A 22319-nucleotide genomic window follows, 5' to 3' on the forward strand; every position below is an offset into this window, starting at 1 on the left:
GGTTTGAAAAGTAATGATAGTCTGCAGCCACTGGTGAAAATTTTTATAGGATTCTTCTCAAATTACCTGGTCTGGGGGAAAAAAATTGTGGTTTATTTACAATTGAGGTTATTTTACCTTTTCTTCCTTCTGTTCCATGGCAGGAGAAATACAGGAGCCTTGAAGATTCTGGAAAGCACAGTAAAGTGTCTCTTGCAGTATGAGATTCTTCATGGCCAAAGGTCAAGATGGCAACATGTAGGCTGGGCATGGTGGTGAACGCCCAGCACCTGAGACTGAGGCAGGATTACTGTAACCTCAAGGCCAAGATGAACTATATAGAGACCCTGTCTCACCTCCTTCCCCCCAAAAAACCCCCAAAGATGGCAACATGTGATGAACTGCAGACTTCATGTTATAAATTACTAAAAGGTTTAGCAGTGTATATCCAATTCAGGAAGACTTCAATAACTTTAAAAGCATTCTGGTTACTCTTATAACTCAGAATAACACAGAGTTGTTCAGGAATACAAAAGAGAGTACTTGGTTCATACATTTGCATCTAACTACCAACAGGTTTTTGTGGCCTATGTTTCATTTTACTCTAACAAGTGTCACTTAAGACATGGTTTGTTTTCACATTCATACTTGAGAGAACGAAGATTCATAAACTGACTCCCTCTCAGGCATGGTGATTCACAGACCCTGTCTCAAAAAAACGCTGTGCCACAGTGCTAGAGTCAAAACCAAAGACTTTGTATCTATTGATCTTTGCAGAAACCAGATGTCGCTTTTCTACACGCTTCTACTCCTTAAGCCAATTGGTTTCATTGTTGTATTTATCCATCTTAAATCAGTTTTTTTAAGCAGGGGGAAAAGCATATTAATCTTTCTTACCTACATCTCTCATTTTCTAAGCCTCTTTTGATAAACATGCTTTTCCCATGGTACATACCACAAATATAGTTTTGATTTTGAATAACCTTGTGTGTCTGTGGTACTGGGGATTGAACCAAGGACCTTCACACTGAGCTACACCTGTAGCCCTTAATTTTGAGAGTCTAAGTTGATAAGTTGCCCAGGCTAGACTTGACCTTGTGATCCTCCTGCCTCAGCCCCCCAGAGTGGTAGGATTATAGGCCTGTACTACCATGATCAGCTACTAATATTTTTAACCCAGAATATTCACTTTAGGATCTCTTTAAATAAAATGTTTAGAATCAAAATAAGTAGCTGGGTGTGGGGGCACACCTGTAAGCCCAGTACTGAGGAGCCTAAGGCAGAAGGATCACTGAGCTGGAGACCACCCTGGCCAGAGAGTGAGTTCAAGGCCAATCTGAACTACATACCACTCTCTCAGAAACAAAAAGATCAAAATAAACTATGGTCACCCTTACTTTTTAAAACTAAATATCATAAAGTCTTCTCAGGGAAAAAGCTTATATTTTATACCCTCTAGTAAATTCAAGTATTTTGTAGTGATTTCACTTGTATTTGGTCGATTAACTTTTCCAACCCAAAGCAAAATTGTTTTTATTAATGTGCTTTTCTGTAATTAATCCAATCTGACTAAATCTTCAATTTTTAATTGTTTTTCACACAGAGGTTTTTAAAAGGCAGGCATGGAGCTTATTGCTGTACCTACCAGTTAACCTAGCAACATAACATTTATTTGCAATTATGTATGAACAAATTTATTTTTCATACACCAAATGCTAAACCATAGCAGTCAGTGTCTAAGGCATAATTATCTCACAAAAGTTAATACTGGCAGTTTCAAAGTCTTCAGGTATAAATTAAGCTGAGTTCACTAAGAATGTCACCTTCTCATCACAAGAGAAGCTATCTCCACTCAAAGGCATGAAGTACTGTATGTGTTCACAGATTAAAATTATAATGATCACTAGACAAGATCAGTGGAAAATAAGTAGCAGTATTCCACCAATGCAAGACAAAATATACTTTATTTTGACAGCAAATGCACATAGTGCTGTAGATAAGGCATGCTACTAGGAATCTGCATATCAAAGGCCAGTATGAAAATCAATGGGAATGAATGCTGTTTCTTAATGCTTGAAGATTCACTTCACGTTGAAGGCAGAAGTTGTGTCCATTTATTTCAAATGCAGTATCATACTATATCTATTTAATCAGATACCCATGCCTCCAACCAAGTGCCCAATGGCAAGAGTCACTTCTAATACCAACAACAAAGATTTCACTAATTCAACAGAGGCAAATTTCCTTTCTAGACAAATACCTAGAAATTGAGCATGCAAACATCCATTCATTCATTTGAATAATGAGCCAATTTTACTGTCATTTATTCCACCAAAATCAAGTATCAGAATATGTAGAAATAGTTTGGATAAAGAAACATTTACATTTTAAGACTTTGCAATGTTATAAATTTTGGGCTAAAAACACCCTGAGTCAAATGTGATCTCTTTCCACTAGAGATGCCAAGTACAGTTTTGATTTCAATAGCTGAACTTCTAAGGGAAGGTCTGGAAAAACAATGCTAATGAGAGATCTAGTCCTTTGATATAACTATTAGGCTCTACAGACTTGTCAAAATCAATGCAAAACTGAGGAGGCAAGCCTGAAATGCTCTGTAATGAGGTATTTTTAGATGAGCTGCTTCATTTCCCCCTCCTTTTAAAGCAGATGCAGATTAAATGCTCTCTGCATGGATGCACATTGACATTCTGTTCAACTGTTTTCTAAATGCAAGACTGTAGGTTTAAACAGTATGCTTTCATTTATAGAAAGAATAGCTTATATATAGTCCATTAAGCTTAAGAGATGAAAAGAAACAATTACTATGAAAATTACTTATCAAATACTGTTCTTTTATAAGGTGTTTTAAAAAGCAACACAGGACCAAAAACATCCAACTATTTTTTTATTTATATTACTATGCTTAAGTTACATGGAAAAAAAGACAACCAAGCAGTTCTGCCCCATTTCAGAAAACGTTTCCAATCAACACCAATGATGTGGTGACGAGTGACTAGGAGGTGGTATCTGTGGGTCAAGACTGACAAGGTAGAACGGGCTCTGGTGCTACGGTTCATCTCCAACAAGAATATGGCACACTGGCCAGCACAAGCTATGCTAACACTGAGCCTTTAGCGCTAGGCAGATTCGGGACTCTTCTCTGAAGCTAGCAAATCAAGTGAAATAACTGGGTTTAAAAAAAAAAGGTTTTAAAATGAAGCCCAAGTTTAAAAACCATGCTCTTGACATAAGTCTCCATTCAAAATTTAGATAAACATACTTTTTCACTCTAATAGCCCAGATTGTTTCCTCATATAGCCCACCATGTAGCTGCAGGTAGACTCTTCTGCCTCACGATGTAAACACAGGGAAAAAAAGGTAACAGCATCTGTATAATATTCTCTCTACACACTGCTGTTGGATGGAAAACACAAAATTTTAAAAAAGAAAGAAAGATTTCATCTTAGATTCTCACAACCTCTTGTTCCACACTTCATGAATCCGACTCTGATGCTAAGGTGACAGTGTATGTAAGTAGATTTTTGTTTTCAGTGAAGGAGACCTGGGAAAGACGGATTTATCTCTTTTTCTTCAAGAATTATCAGATGGTACATGCTCTTCAAAGCCCTCACTCTCTCGAACTAGAGCACGTTCCAGGATCACACGACCTTCCTTATAACGCTGGCTGTCTTCAGTGGCAAACTCATAGATCCATCCCAGTTTGCTATTGCAGTTTTTGCAGCTCACATCTCGAACCATGTGGCGGCCAGTGAGCATGACCCGATCCTGAACTTCACTGTACTGCAAGTTAACTACCTAAAAAATATGTAAAGACAAAATCTCAAAGGCATGTAAGTTATTTGCCAAAAAAGTACATCATATTATGGTTAGTGTAATAACTCCAAATTCAGAAACCAGAAGTTGTTAATCAAACTTGTAATACCTTTCTCAAGAGCTACTTTTCTTTTCTTTTGGGGGGGCAGGTACAGTACTGAGGCTTCAGCCCAGAGCCTTTGTACTGAGCTACATCTCTAGCCCTTTATTTTTTTACTCTGAGATAAAGTCTTGCTAAATTGCCCAGGGTAGGGTCAAACTTAGGGTCCTGCCTCAGCCTCCCAGAGTGCTGGGATTACAGGCAGGATTACACCTTGCTCCAAGAGGAATTTTGTGACTGGAACTGTGTGACTGGTAAACATCTGGAAACTGCAGGATATAGGACACCTACTGCCATCACGCATACTGTACTAGCCCAAGTCACACATGCATACATGCTAGTTACATTTCTGTATTGTACTGAAGCAAGAGACCTGGAACTGGAATCATGAAATGTAGGTTTGCGTCTAATTGTTACTATTCACTATTCAAAGATGAGTGCATATAAGACTTTCAATGTAAAAGAACCTATTACACCATGACTCTTTGATAAGAATTTGTGAAATTTGTTTCTGGAAATACATTTTAAATACCAACAGGCTAAATTGGAGTAAGCCTACTACAAATCACACACTGCAGTACATAGTTTTCAAGTGAGTTCAAAAGACCACAAACATAAGAAAGTGGGTTTTTTGGGCTGGGGGATTTAGTTCAGTGGTTCCATCGCCTGCCTCACAAGCACAAGGTTGAGAGTTCAATCCCCGGTACCACACACACACACACACACACACACAAAGTGAGTTCTGAAACAATCTGCGAAGAATTCCTAATGACTCACTACCCACATCCTCTACACTCTAACTTTTCTGTAAAAGACCAGACAGTGAACACTTCTCACTTTGAGTACGCTATGGGTCTTTGTTGTAACTGTTTAACTCTGGCATTACAGCAGGAAAACAGTGACAATACATAAAACAACAAGTATGGTTGCGTTCCAGTAAATTTTATTTCTAAAAACAGGCAGCAGACCTGGCACAGGAGCACATGCACGCCAATACTGTAATCCCAGCTACTCCGAAGACTGAGCAGGAAAGATACAAGTTCCACATCAACTTGAGTAACCTTAGTGAAAGCTTGTCTCAAAATAAAAACTAAAAAGAGCTGGGGAGTGGTTCAGTAGCAGAACGCCTCTAGGTGCCAGTCTTCATACTACAATTAAAAAAGCAGGCAGCCAGGCTGCCATGGCCTTATCAACTCCTGGTCGGTACCTGAAGAAAGGTGAAGGGCAGCACATGATCAATTCCAAAAGAAAAGCTTCTTCTACATGGAACAGAAAGAAGTGACCAGTTGGGAAAGATATCTGACCTTCTAGATACCTAGATGAGCTCTGTGCATTAGCCTAAAAATGTTGCTAGTACCCTGGACTCCAGGAGGCAGAGTCATATCAACCACTCTCAAATCAGAAATTTCACAGGCAGGTAGACTGCACACACTTGCAAATCAGAAAATCCTCTTCCTGTTGGCAGGCCTTGTAATAACACAATTCCTAATCAAAAAGGTGGCCTGGGAGCATGAATGTGGTTAGATGATCCTGACTCACTTTTCCCTGCCAAGCTCCACAGCCTACCATGGCTGACTCCCTTCACGAGTAAATCAGTGACACATGGGAAGGGGAAGTGTGGATCCCGCCACGTTCTTGCGTAGCCTGCGCTGAAGTCAATACCAAATTCCTACACTGCATATTTCCTGCAAAGAGGGAAAACACCCTTCCTCTCTCCTTGCCTTGTTTTTTGCAGTGCCAAGAAATGAACTCTAGGGTTTGCTGATGCTAAGCTGGTGCTCTACCACTGAGCCACAGCCTGGCCCCATTTTTCTAAGACATTTCTTTTCTGCTATCGATACTTTTGTTTTGTTTTGTTTTGTTTGGCACTGGGGATCGAACTCGGGTCCTTGCACTTGTGCAGCAGGCAGCCAAAACCACTGAGCTAAATCCCCGGCCCTTCGATACTTTTTTTTAGCATACATTTACGATATATAATTACTTTCACTTTGGGAAATTAATATTATATAATATACATTTGATCACTTTTATTTCTTCCCCACCCAGATCCCTTTTCCCATCCCTATCCTCAAAGTCCACCTCCTTGCCTCTTACCATCTCTCCTTATTTTATTCTTTAAATTATATTTGGGTTTCTCATATAAGAGAAGCCTTCTGTGTCGGGTTTACTGCACTTACATTACGCTCTCAAGACTCATCCCTTTTTCTCTGAAAGACTCAATTTTATCCTTTATGGCTGAGTAATGCTCCACTCTGTGTATATACACCATTTTCTTGATCCATTCATCTGTTGATGGGCATCTAGGTTGTTCCTAGATTTGGCTATTTTGAACTGTGCTGCTACAAACGTGAGTACGCATGTATCACTGCACTATAATGACTTTAAACTTTTGTGATGATACTCAGCAGAGGTATGCCTGGGTCAAATGGAATTTCTATTTTTAGTTTTCTGAGGAATCTCCATACTGATTTCCATAGTGGTGTACTCCTTTACATTCTCACCAACAATGTAGAAGGGTTTTTCCCCCACATCCCCATGAGCATTTACTGGGGAACATTTCTTCATGTACTAACTGGCCATTTGTACTTCTTCATTTGAGGAGTACCTATTCATTTCAATTGCCCTTTTAATAAGTCTTGTTTTCTGGGGTCTAATTTTTTAAAAATTTCTTCTAGTTCTTAAAATCACATTCTAGTAATGCCTCCCTAAAGTGCCATTAGAAAACAAGCCAATCAATAACTCATGTAGACTTCACATCATTCTGAGTTTTCATGGTATCTCCAAGCTCAAGGAGATATTCTGGTATTTTCAGATATATCCACGGAACCCATTTACCAATGAAATCTTTTCTCACTAACCTTGTTAAAAAGAAACGCTCTACCAGTGGCGCCTGTGAATCGAGTAGAGATGAGTTCTGAGCGGTTGGTCAGGATTGTGTCACAGTTTGCACAAGAAAACAGCCGAGTGCCACCAATATGATCAAGGAAAATTCTGCCCATTTTGATAGCTGAAGTTCTAAGAACCTGGGAACAAATGGAAAAGGATAAGAAATACACTATAATAAAACATGTATTAGCACCTCCTGGGGTTTGTCAAAGAGAACCATTCTGTGTTTTGTAGTACTTACTATGTGAAGTAGCTGACTCTGAACTAAAGCTTCCAAAGTTCATGCACCAAACAGGCATATGTCAAGCACAGGACATTTTAGAAGCAGTGAGCCAAGGAAGTAAATAAGGAATGTTATCACTTCTCTTTTGGTTGGTGTGGGACGAAAATGGAAAGTGGAATTTCAGAAAAGGAATGCTTATAAAGCACTGATGGAAAGGTTGAGAGAAAAAGTTTAGCACAGGTGTTAACTATGTATTCTGAGTATACATAATTTGAGAAAAGACTTGTGGGGTATAAGTGAGACAATCAGATAAGAGCAGAAAAAGCACAATTTATAACCGACATGAACCAGGTGTGGTGGTGCACGCCTGCAGCCAGCACTCAGGAAGCTGAAGCAGGAGGATTGCCAAGAGTTCGAGGATAGCCTGGGCCACATAGTGAGTTTAAGGCCACCCTTAACTACACAGCTAGACCCAGTCTCCCTCCCACACCAAAAAACAACAACACGAGGGGAGTTAGGTTAGAGACCATGAGGTAAGTAGGTCTATGTTCACTGGCTGCACCTGTAGGGTAATGACACTAATTTTAATAAGTTTGAGTCTTAAGTCTCGGGAGTGTTATATTAGATATTTTCAAAAGTATCACAATTGTGAATGGAGCATGCCTGTAATCCCAGCACTCAGGAGGCTGAAGCAGGACAATCACTGTGAGTTCAAGGCCAGCCAGAATTAGATAGTGAGACCTTGTCTAAAAAAAAGAAGAACAATTGTGGAAGGTTGTTAGCACCCACACTCAGATTACCCAAAGTTTAAAGGTTGATGGGTCAAAGGTCACACGGCTGTTAAATACAGAAAATTAGCTGAACTGTAGTTGTACCCAACTGCAAGTTCTTCCCCTCCACCTCCTCTGCCGTGAAGCGGACACTCAAGATGGTCTAGGCCTGCCTGGCATTAGGCTAAAGCAAAAGGATCAGAAAAGGAAGGAGGATCTTTCTCATTCTTTAAGAAATCTTACTGGTTCCATAAATCATGGAAGCTAGGCATGGTGGCTCAAGCCTGTAATTCTAGCACTCTGGAAGACTGAAGCAGAGAGAAAGATGACAAATTACAGCCCAGCTTGGGCAATTTAGCCATTTAGCAATACCCTGTCTCAAAAAAAAATGTGTTTTAAATGGGGTGGGAAAAGAGTGGGAGAGGTAGCCCAGTGTAAAGTCACCAGGTTCAATCCCCAGTACCAAAGGGGAGGGGGTTTCACAGAAAGGTCAAAACAACTCAACAAATGGTTTTGAAGCAAACTTTGGAAAGAAGGATAATCATACTTCAATATTTCAAAGGTTAGGAGAATTAACAGATGCAACTCCTTAAAATAACTGCAATTGATTCTCCTAAGTGTGTTTTAAAAGATCTAGATATACTCAACAAACACAGCTTTTATTTTTTAAAACAGTATCCCTAGGTATAGTTACCAGCTCCTGTTGACTAGTATACGTCTTTAAAAGAGCATTCACAACTGACATAGGAAAAAAAATTCCAGAATGCATATGTGTAGTAAGAATCCACTATCATCTTAAGTTTAGGGAACCAGTATTGCAAATTTAAAACACCGTTCATTTTTAAATCTATGAACTTCCCCAGCCATTAGGCAGCCCCTTGACATCAGAAATGTCATTATCATAAACATCATTATTACTCTCCTTAAACATGATGGAAAAGTTTAATGAGGAATAAAAAACACATGGCAAATACAATTAACTTGCAGCTAGCAAAAAGAAAACCAGCGCATTAACAGCCACAATGAGTAAACCCTGATCTAAGACTTAAGGTATGATACTTAAATTTCTGTTTATATATCTGCAAAATGACAACAAAAGGTAATACTTTATTGTCTGTCTTTATAGCCTTTAAGATTCTACATTAATTTTTCTAGCTGCTCAAGAATGTATCTGTTACATATAAGAAAGAGGTTGCAAATTAGAGGCCTGCAGGCTGAAATTCATTTGGTAGGCTAGGAGTACAGAGGAGAATAAAACAGACACATTTTATTCGGGCCACCCAAGCTTTTCTTCTTAATTTTTAAAAAGGTAAGCTGATAAAATTTGGGTAAAGAGCCAGGACTCCGAGTTTCTCTTTAGCAATAGGGCAATCCAGCAACAAAGGACATGTACACAGTAATCTCCTAAGGCAACAACAGACTACAGCTGAGCAGCAGCAACCCTGTTCCCAATCTTCCACATCATTCATTTGCTCATTCTCCGTTCTGCTTTACACAATTACTTTGCCTGTTTGGTCCTTGTACAATATTTGAATTTCTGACTCAATATAAATAAAGCATTTAAAAAACCTATGAGCAGTTGATATGACCATGCTTCTTAATATTGATCATTAACAGAAAGAAATCAACAAGGTTTTACCCTCAACTGTTAAGGCATCACACTAATTTATTTCAACTACACCATGATGCAGTAGTACCCAGAAGCTCTGGACTGTGGCATAGACAATGTAATCGTCTCAGGAATGCAATTATGGAAAATGTCCTGGACTTCAAAATGAATTCTGTACCTTCTACCTACAACCTTCTCTCTCTGGTTCAAAATTAAATTATAGCTGTGACTATCTGGTACTAGGGTAAACAGATTTAATATGACTTTTCCCTGCTTCAAATTCTATTTTTTTACCAAAATATTTTTTTACAGGATTCAATTATATGATTCATTACCCAGACGAAAAATATCTAGGCATAATTTTGTTATACTATTTCTAGTTGTGGTTGCCATTTACAGAGTACTATATATGTATTTAAAACTGTAAAATGTAGTTTTTGTTTGCCAAAAAAGATAAGCTAGAATGCCATAGAACCCAGCTGAAGCAACTAAACATCTCTTGCCATCAGAGACATTTAGGAAATAGCAAAACCTCTGTGGTTGAGTTCCAGGACGTAAACTTTAGCCAGCTGGGCAGGGTTAGAAATTCAACCTAGCCGGGGATTTAGCGCAGTGGTTTCGCCACCGTCTGTGCAAATGCAAGGACCCGAGTTTGATCCCTAGTACCAAAAAAAAGAAATTCAACCTAGTACTTAGTAATACGAATCAAACTCTAAGAAGCTGGCATCAATTAGATGCCCCTGCTACGTCCTTAATGTTTTATGTCCTGGAAAAATGTGTATGTTGACACCAAATCACCAATGTGATGGCATTCAGGGGTGATTAGGTCATGAAGACAGAGCCTACGTTAATGGGATTAGTGGCCTTACAAGAGGCTTCAGAGAGCTGCCTTGCCCCTTTCTACCAAGTGAAGACAGAGTGAGAAGGAGCTATCAATGACCGAGGAAACGGCCCTCACCACACTCCAAGTCTACTGATGCCGGATGTCATACATCCCAGCCTCCAGGGCTATAAGAAATAAATTTGTTGTTTATATGCCACCCAGCCTGTGGTATTTGTTAGCAGCAACCTGAACAGACTAAAGCAGTCCATTTATTGTCTAAAGAGGAAGGTCATTAAAAAGTTAAGACTCTTCTGCTGCCTGCCCCACAAGTGCAAGGACCCGAGTTGGATCTCAGGTACCAAAAAAAAAGTTAAGACTCAAAACTTACACCTGGATGATACATTGAACTCTACCTTAGAGCTAATAATTAGCGTCTCCACTGTATGGGACATTTCACTTGGTACATTACACATTTAATTCTGACAGTTCTTAAATATTTATTACCCTACTGTCATAGACGAAGAAAGAGACCTTGTTACTTTCTAGAAGTGGTCAAGCTGAGCTCTAAATTAAACCTTGTTCCGCCACTCTTTGGTGACCAGAGGGCTGCTAGGATCAGTCTTCCCTGTTGGGTTTGTCACAAGCCCCTCCTGCCTCCACGATGTTTGTCCTAAATTCCCTATCCCAGTTCATGGCAATCCAAGCATTCACTCTCCTAAGAAAAAAAATGACAGTCTTTGAAATTACTTTTGGAAGTCTCTCTCCCCTTCATCATTATCTTAATTCAAATTTTCATCCTGTCTAGATAAGCCTAGTCTTCATAGTTGAAGAGTGTTTTATTAAATTCAAAATATATTCATAAGTACATTATATGTGCTGAAGCAGTGCTACAAAATACAGTTGAAGGCATGTACTTCATCCACCCTTTTCTAAAAGTTCAGATACTGCTCCTCTATAAACTTCAGTTTGTTTTTGTTGTTGTTGTTGTCTTTTGGTACCAGAGATTGAACTTGGGGTCCTTGCGCTTGCGCAAAGCTTCAGTTTTTTGATAGGATGGAAAACAAAAAGTGGCTTTCTCAGGTAGATTATTTGCCTGGCATTGAGATTCCCTGGGTTTGATCCATAGCACTACAAAAAACCAAACCAAATCCCAGTACAGCTTTAAGGAACACGTTACATAAGATAAAAATTACCTGCTGTCAGTGTATAATTTCATGACTTTTAGCAAGATATAAAGTGGTCCCACCATCACCACAATCTGGCTTTAGAATGTTTCCAGCACTCTACAAAATTCCCTTACGCCAGTCTGCAGCCAATCGCCCTCCCTCCCCAGTCAGTAGCAACCTCTGACCAGCTTTCTGTGATTATTTTTACATCCAAAATATTTCCCAGGTATACTAATCACTTGTTTGACTTTACAAAATCTCAAATCTCTTTCAGTCACATATTTCTGAAACATTAAGAGCATCCATTTTCACAGATGACCAATGTCCTCTACTGATTTCTGAAGTACCTTACTGTATCCCACAGTAATAAAATTCATATTTAAGTATTTGTCAGTGTGGAAGTTCAGGTTCACAGCTGAAATCAAGGTCAAACTCTTCAAGTTTAGATTTTACTTAAGATGCTCCTTTTCATGTCACCATTTCATGGAAAAAACCCAATACTCTTAATTTTTATAAGCAACATTTCCTGGAATATTTTATAAATAAGGCCTCTTTGGTAGTAATTTTTCAGTTTCTGGTTATATCATTAAAAGTTTGAGATCAGAAAAGTACCAAACTAAGCCCAGCACTCAGGAGGCTGAGGCCAGAGTATCTTGTGTTCAAATCTGCACTCCACCAAAGAACAGTAGCAAACTTTGTTGTTTAACTGGGGGCCTATCCTCCTGAAATAGCACGAAAATATAACTGAAATTCATAAACAATTCACAGATATTTTAGCAATTAGTTTCAATTTCCTCTTCCTCCAAATAATACTTAGCCAGAACTTCCAATTTCTATTTTGTCAGGAGATTCTAGTAAAGTAATTACATTTTAGGACTTCTGCTGTTTTACAAAACTTCTTAAAAAAATTTAATAGAGTTTACACAATCTCTAAGGGAAAAAAGGTATTTCTCTTTCAGAAATCCATAAAAAGAAAAAAAGTATTTCTCTTTGAGGAATCCATAAGATGAAAAAAAGGTATTTCTCTTTCAGAAGACAGGCTTTAGAAATGCATTATTTAAAATAATCACACATGATCCATCATATAATTTCCTAGATTGTTTGCAGGTCAATAAAACAATTTTCTAAAAAGCCTACTGGCTTTTATATATACACTAACAAATGAAATATGGTATTTTTTTTTTTTAGCCTGACTCATTTCTAAGTATTGTCCTTCCTTAAAAAAAAAACGGCCCGGGGCGGGGGGGGGGGGGGGTCGCCAAACTGAGGCCTATGGACCAATAGCTCACCACCTGTTTAACTGCTGCAAAGCTTAAATTGTATATTTTCTTTTTTTTTTTTTTTTTGGTACCAGGGATTGAACTCGGGTCCTTGTGCTTGCGCAGCAGGCAGAGAAACCACTGAGCTAAATCCCCGGCCCTAAAATTTTATACTTTCAAATGGTTGAAAAATGAACATCTAAAAGAATATTTTGTTAACACATAAACATCATATGAAATCCAAATTTCAGAGGCCATAAACTTCTCCTGGAGCACAGTCACACCCATTTGTTTACACTCAGCTGCTTTTGCACTACAATGGCTGAGTTTGCTTGGCTGCTACACAAACTTATGTCCAGCAAATTCTAACTATTCACTATCTCACTCCTTACAAGAAAAAGAATTAAAATGTGTTATGTATCACCAATTCCTATGAATGATGCAATCATGTACTGCACTGCAAACATGTACTAATTAAAAAATAAAATTTGGGAAAACAATTTTTTTTTTTGCTATTGGGGATTGAACTCAGGTCCCTGCACTTGCAAAGCAGGCGGTGGAACCATTGAACTAAATCCCTGGGCCAGGGAAAAAAATTTTTAAAAAAGTTTTTTCCTGCTTAGAAACACCTATTTAGAAACTAATCTTTTGCAAGAAAAACTGAAACCTACCTACTCGGCAGCCAAGTTTATGGACAGATCAATAGGAGTATCTGACAAGATCAGTTTAATCCCACTTCTCTTTTCTTCATGAGTTTTCTAGCTAAAAATCCTTAGCTTTCTGAAATCAGCTCAATGTCAAAGGTCAAGAGTAAAGATTATAGAAATAAATAATACACGGTTAGCACAATAGGTGGAGCCTCCTCCAGTCTACCTCCAGGGACTTAAGAGTAGCCTAGATACTTGAGCTCTGGAATGGGACTCCTTGGGTTCAAATCTCAGTTCTCCCCCCTCACTGGCTCTAAACTTTGGGCAAATGATCCTCTGCTCCATCTGTAAAATGAGAGCAATATATATCCTGAAGTAATGAGAATTAAATAGAAATACTATGTCCTGGGAACAGTGCCTGGCACACAATGAACATTAAATAAAGGTCGGTAAAGCCAATTGCCTTCTTTAACATATCCCATCCTAACTTCCCATATCACTGATGAGAAAAACAAAGCTCATAAAGGATATAAAACAACAACAATTAACTGGCTTCACCTTTTGTTAATTACAGCAATGTTAAGTAGGTTATAAGAATTATAAGCAGGAGGAAAGCTAGAAACCTTCCAAAGCATCTCAAATTCTTAGTGTCACAGTTCTGGGTCTTAAAATAGGTACTTGCCGCCCTCTCTATAATTAATAATCCAGTTTGGTTTCAACCCTGGCAAGTAGAATTAGCCAAAGGCGGCATGACTTCCCAGCTCTAAAAATAGTGCCAGGAGAGACAAAAGATACCCATGTGCACCTCATGGGACCATGGGAAGGAAAAACATCCAGTTCACTGAGAAGACTTTTCCTTAGTAAAGGAATTATCCCCTCAGGTGATTTCCATCAACAACACACTCCAGAGCTCCCCACAGACCCACCGGAGGGGCTTTTCCATTGCACCAGAAGGCTGTCCACAAAAGCAACAAAGACTGCAGCAGGGAACTTAATAAACAGGAGCCCAGTGCAGAGAGGGTTAAAGAAATCTGCCCCTTCCAGGAGAGGTTTTGCTCTGCAATGATTCTGCTTAAAAAGGAGGTGGTGCTGAAGCAAGCATTTATATCTGGTTTTCAGTTGCCTCTTCTAAAAGGAACATCTATAATCTTCTAACTGCACTGGGCTGGGTTAATTACTATAATAAAATCTGTTGCTATTGCAATTTCATGAACTGTACAAAATATTTACCAACCCAGAGCTTCATGGGACCAGAAAGCCATGTTATCCTCTTGCAACACCAGATTGTTTTGCTGTGTCAGGTGATGTCCTGTTTGTAAGATTAAGTCTTCATTTCACAGTAATTTTTGTTTTTGTTCTTCCCCAAAGTAACGCTTTTTTGTTTTGTTAAACAATGTGTAAGTTTACTATATTCTATATTGTTAAATCATCAGAAAACAAGACCATTCGCATAACTCAGCAAGTCATGAGTCAGCGAACAATCTGAATTGGTAATCTCCCCAAAAACCTCTTGGTAAGACAAAACGATGATCTCTTGTTTGTTATGATGCAATTCTAAAAGCTTCTAATTGGATGGACTGGAGAAAATTAGACTGTCTAGTTTCCTGATTCAGGTGTCAAATAGAAATTCACATATAGCTAAGATTTAGTTTGTAAACTACGAGCACATTACTATACAAGATGACCAAGGAAAACTAGTATGATTTATATAGCTACTGAAGTGCTACCAAACCTAAAAGGATACTCTGGGGACAAATATTCTGGGGACTATCTCCATATCTTATGAATATGTTTAGGACTAGCTTCATGTCTCAGAGTATTTTTAAAAATAGGAGCAAGTAGGGGTGGGGATTTAGCTCAGCAGTTCCACCGCCTGTCTCGAAAGCACAAAGTCCTGAGTTCAATCCCCAATACAAAAAAAAAAAGGAGCAAGTGGTTTTTTGGTTTTGTTTTTGTTTTGTATGCTAAGGATCAAACCCAGGGCCTCTAGGCAAGCACTGTAACACTGAACAACATCTTAATTTCTTCTTCTCACAGAATTTTCCTTCAACTAAAGTGGGGAACACGAAAAGGCAAATAAGTCTAGAGAAAAATTCTTAAGGATTCCACTGGACAATATTACTTTGAAAAACTGCATACATTTTACTAACCTTGTTTAGAAAGTTACTGTTAAAATCCAATTAGTTTACCTGTATAAATTATTAAGCAAATTTCATCATGTCCTTTTCCTACAACAAAAGTTGCTAGAGATTAAACAAAAGTCTGGACTGGAGACACTGGACCAGATGAGGGTGTTAAAAAGGCAGACAGTTCCTTCCAAAGCCTGTACGTGCTACTTGATGTTCTAGGACATACCCAGAAAATGGATATATACAGAAAATACCCTGCGTGCCGAATTCCACACGCTACACCTTCTTGCTCCAGGCCTGTTTTTCCTCCGAAGCCCTCTGGTTAGATAGGCAACTCGAAGCCTCATTTTCTGGGTCCAATCCCTGAATGCTTTCTACTTCCTCTTCCTCGTTTCTCCCTGCAAAGTGTCTAAACGCGTATAAACTCATTTCATAACTTATCATTTAACTTCGTATTACTCAGTTTCACTTAGGACTCTACTAAATTGTAAGCTTCTGGAGAATTTTTTTGTGATTTCCTTCTTACCTAACACAGTACAAGTATGCAATAAATTTTTAAAGAATTCGCCGAGGCACTCACATCTGGCACAAATATGTACCCTGGAAACACTGGGTGCTTTCTGCTTCCAGGGCTGGAATGCAAACTGCAACCCTGTATATGTGGCTAAGCAAAGTTAGCTAATATATATCCTATTACTCCACTTACTCCACTAAATCTACTAATTTTCCAAAAACACAAGGTTAGCCCAAAGTTACTTCAGGTTTTCATCTGTCAAGGAGACCTGGAATAAAAATCATCAGATTACCAACACGGCTTTGTAAACAGAAAAAGTTTAAAATTAAATGAGCTGTACACCTTCCCTTGACTCTACAAAGGAAGATAGATAAGACAGTGTCAGGATTAAACAGATCTGGGCAGTATTTCGCTTTCCCGCTCCGCTGGTCCTAATACTACTCCTTTGTTCCACCTACCAGCACAGCAGTGTAAAATAAAGAGGGGTGAAAGCGTACGTTTAGCTTCCCACCCGCGAGGGGCACGCAGGGGCACGCAGGACCCGGAGTCGGCAGGCAGCTGCTGGGGGACCCGCGAGGCCCAGCCGCGTAGCCGGCCCAGCTGATCGCGGCCACGTGACGCGTGCCGGCCAATCGGGAGGCCCGAGACGCGAGCGCGACGGCGGCGGCGGGGCCTTCCCGGCACAACAAACACGGGTAGAACAGCTGGGCGGGCGCGAGCCCCAGAGCCCTCAGCTCCCGCAGGCCGCAGGCAGCTGCCCCACGGCGCGGATTCAGTGGGGCAGGGATGGCGGAGCTCGCCTCGCGGGCCAGGAGGCTGACGCGATCCCCCTGCCGCGCGGACAGAGCCCCTCGGGCCGGACCGGGGCGCTTCCCCGGCGTCACCCCACCCCGGCGGCTTGGCGCCGAGCCCAGGCCGCACGTCGGGCGGGGGAGGCCTCGGCGCAGGCCAGCAGCCCGACCTGAGGGAGCCCGGGCGCGACCCGCCGCTGCGGCGGTCGCGGCGCTCGGTGCGGTGGGGGCGGGGCGGGCGGCGAACCGTCGGGGCGGCCGGGGCCTCCGAGCGGGGCTGGGGCCCGGCTGAGGGGGTCGCGGTAGGGGGCTGGCGGCGGCCGCTGAGCCGGGACCTCACAAAGAGGGGCGGCTCGGCCCGTCGACCACAGCCCGGCTCCTGGACTCGCCCGGAGGGTCGCGGCGGCCGCGCTGGGCCCCCGGGGGATCGCTGCGGGGAGGAGGCGCTTCCTGCCTGGGACCCCGCCCGGGCCGGCCTCCGAGGGCTTCGAAGCCGCCCCCACCGGCCCTGTCCTCGTCCCTCGCCTCCACACTCACCCCGAGCGGCGGTGAGATGCTCGCTGCCAGTAGCTCTACGCTCCTCAGCTGGGACGAAGCCCCCAAGCCACCAGACTCTCCAGTTTAGTCAGGCCCCGGCCTTGGCCCCGCCTTTTTCTGGTTAGACCTCTGCGTCAATCACCCGGCCCGGCCCCGCCCCTCCTGCGGTCGGCTCTCCGGGTTGGCTCAGAACGCCCTTCACTTTCAGGCCCCGCCCCCCTCCTTGGCACTCTGCCCCCTTCCGCTCGACCCCGCCCCTCCTCTGGCTCACCCTCCCCCACCCCTACTCCCCTCTGTTGGGCGGCCCACCCCTCCCAGAAGCCTCAGACGTAGGGCGGGGCCGCTGAACCTTGCCCCGCCCCCGACCCGACACCTCGGGCCGTACAGCCAATCAAAGAGGCTAGCTCTGCCTCCTCTCCCGAGGCAGCCAGTGTGGTGCGGCTGAGGATCCACCCGCCCCTCCCAGCTGAGCGCACACAACACACCGTCCACGTGAGTCAGCTTCTTAAAGGGGACCGCGCTGCCCTGCTAATTGCAGCAGCTGGGAATCATGGCGCATCATCAGCGTCACCAGGTGGCAGCTGAGGCCTAGCTTCCTGCTGTCCAGTGAGGCCCAGTGATGACAAATGAAAACAGGCTGTTTTCTAGACAAACCAGGTACCCAGGTGGTTAACATATAAGGTGTCATTTCTTCAGGGCCACTTCCTCTGGTCACACCTTAGCGAAGGCAGTTTTAAAAAGGCCAGATCTTTTGAGCCTGAGTCCATAGGAACTCCTGAAAAACATCTGCGAGAAAAAAGGATTTTTCAGTTGTGCTCAGCTTTTCACTTAGAACTCCCTGTGTTTTCTCTTGGTAGTGGAAGTGATTCTCAGAAACATAGAGAAAATTTGTGAGCCAGGCGTGGTGGTACAGGCCGGTAATAGCAGTCTAGGAAGCTGAGGCAGGAAGATTGTAAGTTCAAGCTCAGCCTGGGTAACTTAGTGAGACCCTGTCTCAAAATAAAATAAATAAAGGGCTGGGAATGAACCCCAATACAAAGGCAGTGGGGCTTAACACCCAGAAGTGGAAAAAATGAGAAAATTCAGCGTCCACTACCAGAGAGATTCTCTGCCTAATAAGTGAAATTTGTCAAAATGGTAGCTGTTTCCTTAACCCTCATCAGTACTTAAGATGGAAGGTTTTGTTTCCCACACCATTCGAATTTCTCAGGCAATTACATCTCTATTGGCCGATTTTCAAGGATAACTCAAAAATATGGTGATATTTGTTGTCGTGAAAAATATAAACTAGCACTTGGGGTTAATTTGCAAGTTCCCCGTGGAATAGAAGTTCTGCAGCGAATCCTGCCTCTTGACTCCTCATCAACACTGTTTTTGTTTTTGTTTTTGTTTTTTGAGACAGGGTCTTTCTACAGAGTTCAGGCTGGCCTTGAACTCACCATGTAGCCCAGGCTGGCCTTGAACTCAACGGTGCCTCAGCCTCCTAAGTACTGGGATTATAGGCGGGCACCACCATGCCTGGCCCTCATCAAACTTGATCCATAAGTATTTTCATTCAGTTCCCATAAATCTAACCTGAACGTGGAAGGCAAAAGGACTAGTTATAGTGTGATAAGTGAATGTTCTAAGACGTAAGACAATTTTGGACATTTTGTTTTTTCCTCTGGTTTATTCTTTTGTTTTTGCTTAGCTGTAATGATAAGAGTAACATGTTTATTGCAGGAAGGTCACCCTGCTCATTTCCCAACAGACCCCTTGGCCTTTACTAACAGCTTCATGTGTATTCTCCAGCTCTCCCCGAAAGGAATGTGCATGGGAGCGTATTGTACTTGTGCTTTTCTACATCATAGTATGAGAAACTGTGGAGATGAATGTAAATTTAAAGATGTCTTTTCTGCGTAGTTTCTTATACTATAATGTTGTTACCTAAAGGGTTTTTTCTCCCAATGAACATGTGCCATGGGTTACCTTCAATCTTTTACTATTAAAAACGCTGCCAAAATGAACCTGCCTATTCATTGGTAAACTCAGTTATTTCTGGGTTTAGTCATTTAAGAAGGAAGTGTAGGCCCAAAACTGACAGAAAAGAGTACTGTAAGCACCTTGTAAAACAATGGAAACATTTTTTATTTAACAAATGTATATAAAGTATTTCCTGTTCTGTTTTAAAATGTTAGCTGCTTGCCAGGAATAGTAGCACATACCTATAATTCCAATACTTGGGAGGCTGAGGCAAGAGAATCAGGAGTTTGAAACCAGCCTAGGCTACACAGCAAGTTCAAGGCCAGTGTTGACTACAAAAGTGAGGCCCTATATCCACAAGAAAACAAAACTACTACTAATAAATAGTTAACTGCTTTAATTTTGATAACTCTATGAGGTAAGTACTGTTGTCATCCCTGTTTCATAGACAAATTAACTAAAGCACAGCAATTAACTCCTTCAAGGTCACCCAGTAATATTACTGAGTGGGACATTTGTACACTTGGAAGAAGATAATAAAATCATATTTTAAAAAGGCTGGTCTAGATATGCAGAGTTAAAAGTCCAAGTATGAGATCAGAAGGGCAGATAGAAATGGAAATGAAGAGACAGGTTTAACTTTAACAAGAATAACTACGGGCCAGGCCTGACGGCACAAGCCTATAATCCCAGCACTCTGAGAGGTTGAGGCCAAAGGACCAGGAGTTTGAGCCCAGTTGGGCAATTTAGCAACTCAGTGTGGCCCTGTCTCCAAGTTTAAAAAAAGTGCTGGTGATGTAGCTCAGTGTGAAGGCCCTGGGTTCAATCCCCAACACCATAAAAGTAAATAAAGAATGACTATGCAGCACTATTGATAGGTAGACTGAGGACAGGACAGGATTTTCAAATTTTCAAAGATGAGCCAGATGCTTTATCCTAAGAGACTGGTAGGGTGATGATTTCCCATTGCTAAATATTGGTGTTTGCAAATGTTGATTAGAGTGAAAAATTACAGGTCTGAGCTTGATGGTAGCATATCAACTAGAAATAAAGAATATACAATCAAAGGTAATGAAACAAATATGGAAGATAAAGGAAAAGACAGGGACAAGAATGTTTGAAAAATATCCTGTTGACCTTTGTGTTGTAAGAAATTTGGAATAAACTGATATATTTTTTTGTACCGGGGATCAAACTCAGGTCCTTGCGCTTGCGCAGCAGGTGGGGAAACCACTGAGCTAAATCCCCGGTCCCAGTAAACTGATATTTTATCAGAACTTTATAGTACTAAGACTTTCCCAGCAAGAACATGGTGCATTTCTCCAATTTCTCAAGTATTCTTTTTGTCTTTTGGTAAAATTTCATGGTATGGCCATCTTTAGAGCGGTAATATATCATTTCTAGGGGTATATTTAGGTATTTCGTGTGGTTTGAGGCTGTAATGGCGAAATTGTGACACTGCCCCCATCATATGTTGAAATCCTCTAGGAATCTTGGAATGTGACTGAATTTGAAGTTGGGACCTTTACAAGCTGGCCAAGTTAAATGGGGCGTTCGGGTGGATGCTGATCCAAGATGACTGCCGTCCTTATGAGATTGAGATTAGGAAGGACCCGCAGAGGTGTGGAGACCCACACACAGAGCAAAGGCCACGTGGGAGCGCCTGGGAAGGGGCCAGGCATCCACCACCACAGAGTGGGGCTGTAGAAGAAGCCACCCTGCCTGCCCCTGATCTTGCACTTCCAGCCTCCAGAATTGTGAGAAAATACTTTTTAGGTTAACCCTCCCAATCCGTGGATTTTGCTGTGGCAGCCTGAGCAAGTTATAATATAGAGGGTTATTTCCGTAAACAGGAACTTCCCATATTATGTAACTCCAACTGGTTATTTGTTTTGTAGGAAAAGTAATGTTTTCGTTTGCTTATTTCCTGAATTTTCTGGATAGAAAAATTTCCTTATCTATAAATGATCATAACCTGCCACTACTATCCAATCACTTTGGCTTTTATTTCTTTTCAAATCTCTGCATATATCTTTGAATATGTGTGAATATTTCTTTCCAATAAATTCCTAGCTAGCCATGGTGGCACATGCCTGTAATCCCAGCCTCTGGAGGCTCAGGCAGGGAGATCACCATGAATTTGAGGCCAGCCTGAACTACATAGGGAAACCCTATCTCAAAAATCAAAACAAAAGAAAAACTCCAATAAATTCCTAAAATTTGTTTTTAAAATTTATTTAATTTTTTGCTTTTAGAGAGAGCCTTACTATGTAGCTGGCCTTGAACTTGCAATCCTCCTGGCTCTGTCAAGTTTCTTTTAAAAAAGTAAAGAATGGGTATACAATTCATCACATACCATTTTAGTACCTATTGAGCTAATCATGTTTTCTGTCCTTATTCTATTTTTTAGGATTTATTGCAGAAGCTCATATATAACAGCACATCAGCTTTGCATTTCTCCATCACTGATGTGGTAACTTTGATATTCTTTGAGTGCATAGAATCAGAAACAATATATACTAATATGCTCCAACATACCTTGGTTCTTCATTCTGGTTGTTAAACCATACTTCCTCTCTAAATTGTCTGCTATGTCCCATAGAAAATTCCACGGCTTTTGTTTGTAGGACTGGGGATTAAACCCAGAGCCTTTGTACCAAGTTACATCCCCAGCCCTTTTTAAATTTTATTTTTAAATTTTGAGACAGGTTCTCGCAAAGTCATTAAGTTGCCCAGATTGGGTTGAATTTTGGATCCTCCTGTCTCAGCCTCCCAGGGTGCTAGGATTGCACAGTACACTAGGCTAGATGATTTTGTTTAATAACTGCAAACTCTGGGTCAGACTTTTGAAGTGCCCTTTTGATGATGTTCCTGTGGCCCTCTCCTCTGCTCTAGATTTCTTTCTCTTTGAAGGACTCTCACACAGGAGCTGCTCCTGTAGAGGTGAGACCACCCCCTTTCATATACAATATCCACAATAAGCCTTTGTTTATTGCCACAGGGCTATGTAGCCCAGGCTGGCCTTGAACTGGAGACCCTCCTACTTCAGTTTCTGGTGTTCTGGGATTATAGGTAGGCGTCACCATGGCC

General features: G+C 41.3%; 1 protein-coding gene and 1 long non-coding RNA gene across 6 annotated transcripts in view; one reads left to right on the forward strand and one right to left on the reverse strand.

The window, feature by feature from the left end:
- Positions 1-2871: 2871 nt before the first annotated feature.
- On the reverse strand, positions 2872-17456 carry Ypel5 (yippee like 5). 3 transcript variants are annotated; one of them, XM_004839248.4, is made up of 3 exons: positions 17268-17456; positions 6772-6936; positions 2872-3795 (listed from the first exon to the last, which is right to left on the reverse strand). In XM_004839248.4, the coding sequence occupies exons 2-3, from the start codon at positions 6910-6912 to the stop codon at positions 3571-3573; spliced, it is 366 nt and encodes a 121-aa protein (XP_004839305.1). In that variant the 5' UTR covers positions 6913-6936; positions 17268-17456; the 3' UTR covers positions 2872-3570. The 3 variants fall into 3 exon arrangements, with proteins under 3 accessions (XP_004839305.1, XP_004839306.1, XP_004839307.1); XM_004839249.4 differs by lacking the exon at positions 17268-17456 and adding an exon at positions 16437-16583; XM_004839250.4 differs by lacking the exon at positions 17268-17456 and adding an exon at positions 16398-16542.
- Positions 17457-17777: 321 nt separating this feature from the next.
- LOC147827038 (uncharacterized) overlaps positions 17778-22319 on the forward strand; it is a 32986-nt gene continuing 28444 nt past the window's right edge. For all 3 annotated transcript variants that reach the window (XR_015453023.1, XR_015453024.1, XR_015453025.1), the window contains exon 1: positions 17778-20986. This is a non-coding gene — a long non-coding RNA (uncharacterized LOC147827038). The remainder of the gene's footprint in view (positions 20987-22319) is intronic.

The sequence above is a fragment of the Heterocephalus glaber genome, unplaced genomic scaffold (assembly GCF_053883595.1).
Source record: "Heterocephalus glaber isolate CG9 unplaced genomic scaffold, H.glaber_assembly_v1.0 deba00001457, whole genome shotgun sequence".
Lineage (NCBI taxonomy): Eukaryota > Metazoa > Chordata > Mammalia > Rodentia > Bathyergidae > Heterocephalus > Heterocephalus glaber.

Excerpts from the sequence above, each read along its gene's own strand:
- Ypel5 (XM_004839248.4), bottom strand. The coding sequence starts at position 6,912 with ATGGGCAGAATTTTCCTTGATCATATTGGTGGCACTCGGCTGTTTTCT. Across the intron at positions 3,796-6,771 it reads GAGCGTTTCTTTTTAACAAG|GTAGTTAACTTGCAGTACAG; the intron begins GTTAGTGAGAAA and ends CATATTTTTTAG.